The sequence below is a fragment of the Pyrus communis genome, chromosome 15, assembly GCF_963583255.1.
Source record: "Pyrus communis chromosome 15, drPyrComm1.1, whole genome shotgun sequence".
Classification (NCBI taxonomy): domain Eukaryota; kingdom Viridiplantae; phylum Streptophyta; class Magnoliopsida; order Rosales; family Rosaceae; genus Pyrus; species Pyrus communis.
In genome coordinates, this window is record NC_084817.1 from 2,413,305 (window position 1) to 2,421,100 (window position 7,796).

A 7,796-nucleotide genomic window follows, 5' to 3' on the forward strand; every position below is an offset into this window, starting at 1 on the left:
TCAGGTTCGATGGGTCTGAAAAAGTTGTCAAATGAGCTTTCTTGGGTATTAAGTTAGTAAAATAGCGTCATTCACGCAAGATGGTGTGCGTGGTTGCACTATCTACCAGACAACTAACTTCCCACTAGACATACCTAGAAATAAATTGGTTGAATCGGTCACATGCATAAATATAAGTCCATTCATTCAATTAAACAATTCGAGAAAATAATATCCATTCAAATAACAATCCATAATTCAAAACAAACCAAAACCAAACAAATTATTCCAAATACTTAGAAAATTTGTTCAAAATTAAACCATAAACCTAGAAAATAGGGGGTAGGGTCGGCCACTCCTAGTGGGTTTGGCCCCTAGGGGTAAACACCCTAAAAACAAGTCTAATTTAGTCATCCATAGGAGTTGACGCCTCCTGAAAATCTGATATCTCTATTGATGTAGTTGCATTTGCCGAATGATCAACATGTGCAAAGTTAGACTCACGATGGGAATGATACTTGGTAATAGCCTCAGAGGAAGCTCGACAGATGCGTGACCAATGATCCTTTGATCCACAACAATGGCACATGTCCAGTTCAATAGAAGCGGTGTGAACGGGAGCTTTGCCCTTGTTCTTGAAGTTTGGGACCTTAGGGCCAAGCGGTGGACGCTACTAGGTCACAATTCTTCCCTTAGGTGCAGCACTCTGTTAACCTTAGGCCCGTGGTGGGGCTTGTCGGCTGGTGCCACGGCCACGTCGATTCTTTCGTCATTTATGGCTGCTAGAATTAATCGCATGAGCTTCAGGCGCGGCGTTCGAGCTAGTGGGTCAAGATTGATGATTCTTCATCAAAAGCTAGTTCTGCTTTTCAGCGAGAAGTAAAACAGAGATCAAATCCAAAAGCTTGGTGAATTTTTGTGCCCTATATTGTTGTTGCAGGACAATATTGGTGGCATAGAAGGTTGAATAGGTCTTCTTCAAGGGATCTGATTCTGTTAGTTCCACTTTGCAGAATTTCAACAGTGAACGGATTCTACAAACTTCAGAGTTGTATTCAATTACTTAAAGTCCTGGAAGCGAAGATGCTGCCAGTCATGTCTTACTTCAGGCAAGTATATGTCTTTCTGGTGATCAAAACAGTCAGCCAGAGCAAGCCAGAGGATGCATGGGTCCTCCTCAGCGAGATACTCAGTCTGCAGTGCATCATGGATATGTCTTCAAATGAAGATCATTGTAGTAGCCTTCTGAGCTTCGTCAACATGTTTGTCAGCAATAGGTGTCTCGATAGTGGCTTTAATACCCTTTGCAGTTAAATTGAGCTTCACATCTTGAACCTACTTTAGATAGTTTCTTCCAGAGACTTCTAGAGCGGAGAAATCGAGCTTGTTTAAGTTCGACATGTCCCTAAAATGAAAGGAAAAAAACGTGATTAGTCATATGGTAAGCCATAGACATATATCGTAGAACATATAGGTTCTATAGACATGTATTGGTTTAATTTATGCATGAAAACTATAGGTTTCATGTGGTATGTTTTGAATGAAAACTTCGGGTTTCAAAGGCATTAAATTTGAAACTACAGGTTCAATTTAGTTTTATGAACAATTAGTTCATAATGAGAGGTTCCTGCAAGAAACATAGAATGCATATACTAATTTGAATATAATGGATTTGAGGTTCTTCGGGAACTCAAGTGTGAGAGCTTTGTTACTAGGAATGTATGTTACGGTTCAAAGTATAAAAATAAACTATTGAATCGTTAATGTCCAAAAGTGATCTTCATGTCAATAATTTTGGATTCATTATCAGATTAATGGACTGCAGGTCATTTTTAATTAATTCAATAAATTGGGCCATACGGGGTCGACTGTAGAAGGTAAATAATATTATTGGGCCGAAAATATAGCCCAAAAAATAATTGGGCCCAGGTTGGGTGCCTTGAGTAAAAGGCATGGCCCAAAAGGGCCTCGGGTTGGCTGCAGGAAAGCAGCCCACGGTGGTTGCAGGCCACGGGCTTGGGTGGGGTGGCACGGAGACAAGCCCAGCTCACACTGGCTTGTGGGCTAGCACGCGGGGAGGCCTAGCGAAAGTTGGGGCCTTGGTTTTTGGCACGAGAAGCCCAGCCGCATGGCTGGCTTCAGTTGTTGTGGGCTGCTGGGCTGGGCAACACAAAACCTAGCAACCTTAAAGGTTGCAATGTGCGCAGGGAAAACCCAGCCAATATGGGTTGGTTGGATGAAGGGCTTCAGGCCCATCAAATTGACCCCAGGCCGAGGCCTAGTTTCAGGTTGCTTAGTGATGGTGCGGTGAGTGTGTCGCACCATATCCAATTCCTTTTTTTTTTTTTTTCTTGAAATCCCATAAGGTTTAGGAAACCCTAAATTGCTTCTAATTTAATTTTATACATTGACTCACAAATTCCACATAGCAATTTAATTGTGCGATACATGAAACAAATATATATATATATATTGACAAATATATAAATATATACAATATATATATTGAAAGGAAAATATAAACATAGAGGGGTTCATGCATCATAGGGAATGTTTTCATGCTTCGTAGAAGTTTCAAATAACTTCTTTTATTTTAAACGTACCTGATTAGCAGAAAACGAAAATAAGCCTTTGAATTTTGTAGAAGATAGCCTCCTCCTATGATCTGTCAAATTCCTCAGCTTTTGGTAAGAGCATACTGATAACGTGTTGTAGACCTATTTGATTGAATGATCTAGGGTTTAGAGAGAGAGTGGGCCGGCTATGGTTAGAGAGAAGAGAGAGTGATTTAATTGTGAGGTGTGTTTGATTCACCCCATTGCGTCTTTATTTATAGTAGTAGGACAGGTAAAAACATTTCCCTTTAGGGTTACAACATTTAATAGGTAATCTACTTTTGATAGGAATATAAGATATTTTCCTATATTCCCTAAAATTTACACAATCACGTTCCTATTATAAATATGACTGCAACAGTAACCTGAATCTGCCCAAAAATATATAATATATACATACATTCATGATCCACGTAGTCTTAAGACCAAAAGTGCGAACGCCCCAAAGATGGACTATGACCGAAAACTTAGTCTGTAAATTGACTAGCAATTCACTTGGTTTGGTGGAGGTCTCTATCTCTCATGGACCCACACACGTTTTCTCTCCATTTCCTCAATACGTGTTTGCCTAATTTTGGAGAGAATAGACCCTGATCATATATATTAACACATAATCATCCCTTGGCAATTAGATTTATTCAATTTTCATATGTACATGTTGACGGTTTTAACGACTGTTTTGGACTTGTCGTACAAATTCACTCAAACCAAAGAGTTTACATATTTAACAACGATTGGACCAGTAAAATGACATTTTTGTTGCTTGGTACAATAAAAAAAATAGTTAAATAATTTTTATATTATGTAAATTTTAACAACAATGATTTAAAAAATGAACGGCTGTGATTAAGTTAATCCACAAGCTTAAATTAATCTATTATTTTTCATTTTGGGAAGTGTGCTAACGTCGTATTAGGGGGAGGGGATAAGGGTAGACTAATGAAAACACTGATGTAAGCTCAATAAAATTGGACCCAGCTGAAGTCAATCAGACGTTACAAATATTTCAAAAATGCTTGTCCTAACGTTACAAATATCATCAGCTGATTGTCCTTAAAACAAAGCACCTGCAACGACTTGTGAAGTCTTCAAAGAAAACAGACCCACAGAAACACCACATGTAGAATTATCCTCTACTTTTATCCTATTATTTGAATTGACATTTTTATGTTCAAAGTTTAAGGACTAAGAAATCCGAGCGGTTGAAAAGAGATTCGGACTCTTAATTTATGTTAGGTGGACTAGTATGATGGATTAATGGAGACCGTATGGTTTAAAATGAGTGGTTCGGACTCCGGAGCTTCAGACACAAAGATCCAAAGAGGATCTCAATTCCTATTACTTAACTTCATACAAACAAATTATTTACAAGAGGATCTCAATTCCTATTATTTAACTTCATACAAACAAATTATTTACAATTTTCATCAAAGTTTATACAAATTAACATTGACCAATGGTACAACAATTTGCTCATTCATCGAGCCAGTCCAGATCGAAATGTTTCTCCACCACCTGAACATGCAGCTCCGGCAATGCCTTCTCTGCATCTCTCCATATCCAAGAAATATCCTCGTCGCACGCTACACGGCGCAGAGACTGTAACGTTGCAGCGGATTTCGGCAGATTGCTAATTTGTGAACATTCCCTCATGTCAATCTTTTTCAAACTTGCTAGCTTACCAATGTCCATGGGTAGGCATCTCAAATTTACACATTGGGAAATGTCAATGTACTTCAAGCGAAGTAGCTCGCAAATGCTGGCCGGAAGCGTCTGCAGTGCCGGACACGCGTATAGCCTTAGGATCTGTAGAGATTGCAGCCTTCCCAAATCAGCTGGGAGCTGGTATAGGCTGTGGCAGTTGGTTACGCTCAAATTCTCGAGCGAAGGCATTGCGCAAATGCACGGAGGCAGCTGGAATAAGTCATCGCAATGATCGATGGTGAGTTCTGTGAGCCGAGGAAAGGCCGATTGATCAAGGCTATTACTGATCTTGCATAGGATTATATAGATTTTCCTCAGATTTTTCAGGGGGATGGTAGATAATCGAGGGACAAATACTTTTTCGAGCCAGAGGCTTCTCAAGTTGGTTAAGTTTGAGAAGACTGAAAAGCCATTTAGGATGCAATTTGACGTACTGTAATTCATGATTATCAATGCCCTCAACTTTGACATGTTTTCAATGAAAGGAGGAAGAAGGTACTCGTCTTTCGATGAAAAATTCAAAATCAGCACTTCACATTTGGGAAACTCCATCTGGAACCAGTCCATCTCTTTCATTTCACCTGCATTATCAAGGGATGAATCGGTTTAAATCAGCACCAAAGAGTAAACATAACAAATAACCTCATAATCAATAATGCAATTACTGAGGCACGTTAATACCAGTATGAACTGATACAATCTTCGCGTGAAATGGCTGATCTGAATCCCTCTCCCATTCTCTTGGAAGTTCAGTCTCTCTTCTTGGCATAAGCAATCGACTGCGTTCGTTCACACTGCCATCATTGCTCAAATGAAGAGCAAGGTCCCTCAGCACATCATGTTGTGTAACAGATATGTCATAGCAACTGCTATATATGTCTCTATCTCTGCAACATTAATATAATCAAAGGGTTCGAAACAGAAACTAATCACACTCAAGTAAAAGAAATCAAGTACCAAACTTTAAGCATCGTACCGTGCATCTTTCACTAGGGTGAGGAGATTTTTGTTCGAAAGCTCGACAAGAATAGCAAACGCTTCTTCTTCCTCGATGCCATGTATTTCAACCCACATATTGGTAAGGACATCAAGAGGGATCTTCTTGTCTTCTGGAAAGGCACCCAAATCCAAGAAACATGATTTCACTTTTTTGGATAAGCAGTCGAGACTTGTTGCCATCCGTTGAAGTAGATTGTTCTCATGGGACTCACAAAAAGCTTCCCCTTTCGACAACTTGCTCCTTGCATTTGCCCAACACAATTCAGGCTGGTCCTTCAGTGAAGCTCCAATCACTTTGAGAGCCAAAGGAAGCCGCTTACACTCGTTAACAATCTAAAGTTCAAGAAAACAATCAGTTACCGATGTAAAGAAACACAAAACAACCCATCGATTAGCAGAAAATGGAGATTGGAGACTTAGAACTTAGAAAGTGATTATGCATTATAGAAGCACTTTCTAGAGGTTTTCAAAGAAGCAATTGTATTCTAGCAAAAGCGCTTATGAGCGGAAAGAATTGCAAACGGGCACTAAGATAGTACCTGCTTGACCAAAATTTTATCAGCAGCAGGAGGAATGAACTTTTGGCCAAAAGCAGAGTGACAAAACAGAGCGAGTGCATCTTCTTCCCTCAACAACTCAACATCATAAGTGGCATCGAGAATGGTTGGGAATTTGAAACGTGAGACCACAAGAAACTTGCAGCCCGGGATCTTAAAGAGCAGCGGCTCAAGCACTGCCAGTGACCACACATCATCCAAAACCACCAGAGTTTTCGTTGTGGTTATCCATTCATATTGCAAGTTCCATTGGGGAAGCACAGAATTGGGACTGAGAATTTGGCTCCCCATGATGAACTGCACAATCTTGGCCTTCAACTGGTTCACATCTGGAGACTGTGATACTGTGAGGAACAGAATTCTCTCACTGAAATAAGCTGCATTCGAACAGCCATGAACACAAAACAGAGTCAGTGTTTGATTCTAAAGAACTCAAATTCTAGAGAACCCATTAAAGAAAATTCAAGTTCTATAAAACCCATTAAAGAACATTCTCAAAAGAAGCAAAACAAAGCAGAGTTCTGAAAATTCATCTAAAAACGCTTTTGACAACAATTGGCGACAAAGCGATTATATCATCTGAAAAGCACTTAAATTTTCAATACAAATTTCAACTTGTTTGTCATAAAATAAAAGCACTTCTAGCAAAATCGATTATGATCACAAGTACGCAATCCGAAAAAGGCACTCAGTTACTTACATCTAACTTGATCATCCTTGCAAAGTTCTCTAGCGAGAATGGTTTTTCCAGAGCCACCAATCCCACAAATTCCAACGACCCTCAAATCCTCCCTCCCAAAAATCATTCCCTTCACCGTCTTCATCCCCACCCCCAATCCCAACACCACCGAACTGCTCACCTCCCACTTCATCTGCCCTTCCTCCTCCACCCTCCTCACAGCTTCCTCCATCCACCCGCTACCGACACCCCCGCCCCCGCAAGTCCCAATCTTTAAGGTCCCAAGCCGCTGTTCCAGCATCCGGTTCGACCAATCAAGCCGGTCGAACCGCTGATCCATCCCCGCCCTAATGTGGTGGACGTCGGCCAAGATATGGACCTGTAATGGGCCCTGAAGAAATCTGGACACTGTCTTCTCCAAATCCTGCATCTTTTTCGCCAATCGGACGTGCCTGTAAAAGTTCCAGCGCGGTGTCGCGAGGATTTTTTGGACCAGTTCGAGGCCTTTCTGGAGAACTTCAGACATGCGGTCGAGCTGGAATTGCCGTTCGGCCGGTAGCTCGACGCCGGAGTACTTGATTTCTTGGATTATGGGGAGGAGCTGCTCGACTGAGGTTTTGAGTTCCTCGGCGGTTCCTCTGCTGTTGCATGGCTTGCGGGAGAGGGCGATTAAATTTTTCAGGAGCTCCACCGTGATCTCGCCGACGAAGAAGTCCGTCACTGCCATTGTTGGTGGTGGTGGGAGCTGTGCGACTACGGCAGGTGAAATGGTTTGTCTTGTTATGGATAGCGCGTTTCGACGATGCTTCTCAGTTATGCTCTCTGCTTTCTAAGACTTTCTTTTATATAATTTGTGACATGTTAATTGGTCTACTAACTTTTTTTTTTTTCTTTTTCATTTTGAATACTATTCAACTAACTATTTAAAGATTGGTTTTTTTCGCCGTATGCCATCACTTTCATTTTACTTTTATTAAAACTAGCATTTGCAAGTGTATGAACAAAGTCTTTTAGAAAATGAGAAGGAAAGTGGGAGAGAGGGAACGTGGAGAGAGTGGGAGATTTTTGTTTTTGGATTTTTATTTTTATTTTAATATTTAAGGTATTTTAACATCACATGTAGGTGAGTCTTCAATAAAAAACAGTAAAATTTGGACCTGTGAAATTACATTATTGCTCATCATTTTTTTGTGTGATAGAAGACTAATTTGTTTTTTCACCCTCTTTTGGTTGACAAAAATGGTTTTACTAATTAGTAAAGAT

At 40.3% G+C, this 7,796-nt stretch overlaps 1 protein-coding gene across 1 annotated transcript; it reads right to left on the reverse strand.

The window, feature by feature from the left end:
* Positions 1 to 3,935: 3,935 nt before the first annotated feature.
* On the reverse strand, positions 3,936 to 7,357 carry LOC137717780 (putative disease resistance protein At5g47280). Its single transcript, XM_068457266.1, has 5 exons — positions 6,555 to 7,357; positions 5,837 to 6,231; positions 5,275 to 5,630; positions 4,980 to 5,185; positions 3,936 to 4,879 (listed from the first exon to the last, which is right to left on the reverse strand). The coding sequence occupies exons 1-5, from the start codon at positions 7,258 to 7,260 to the stop codon at positions 4,068 to 4,070; spliced, it is 2,475 nt and encodes an 824-aa protein (XP_068313367.1). The 5' UTR covers positions 7,261 to 7,357; the 3' UTR covers positions 3,936 to 4,067.
* Positions 7,358 to 7,796: the final 439 nt, after the last annotated feature.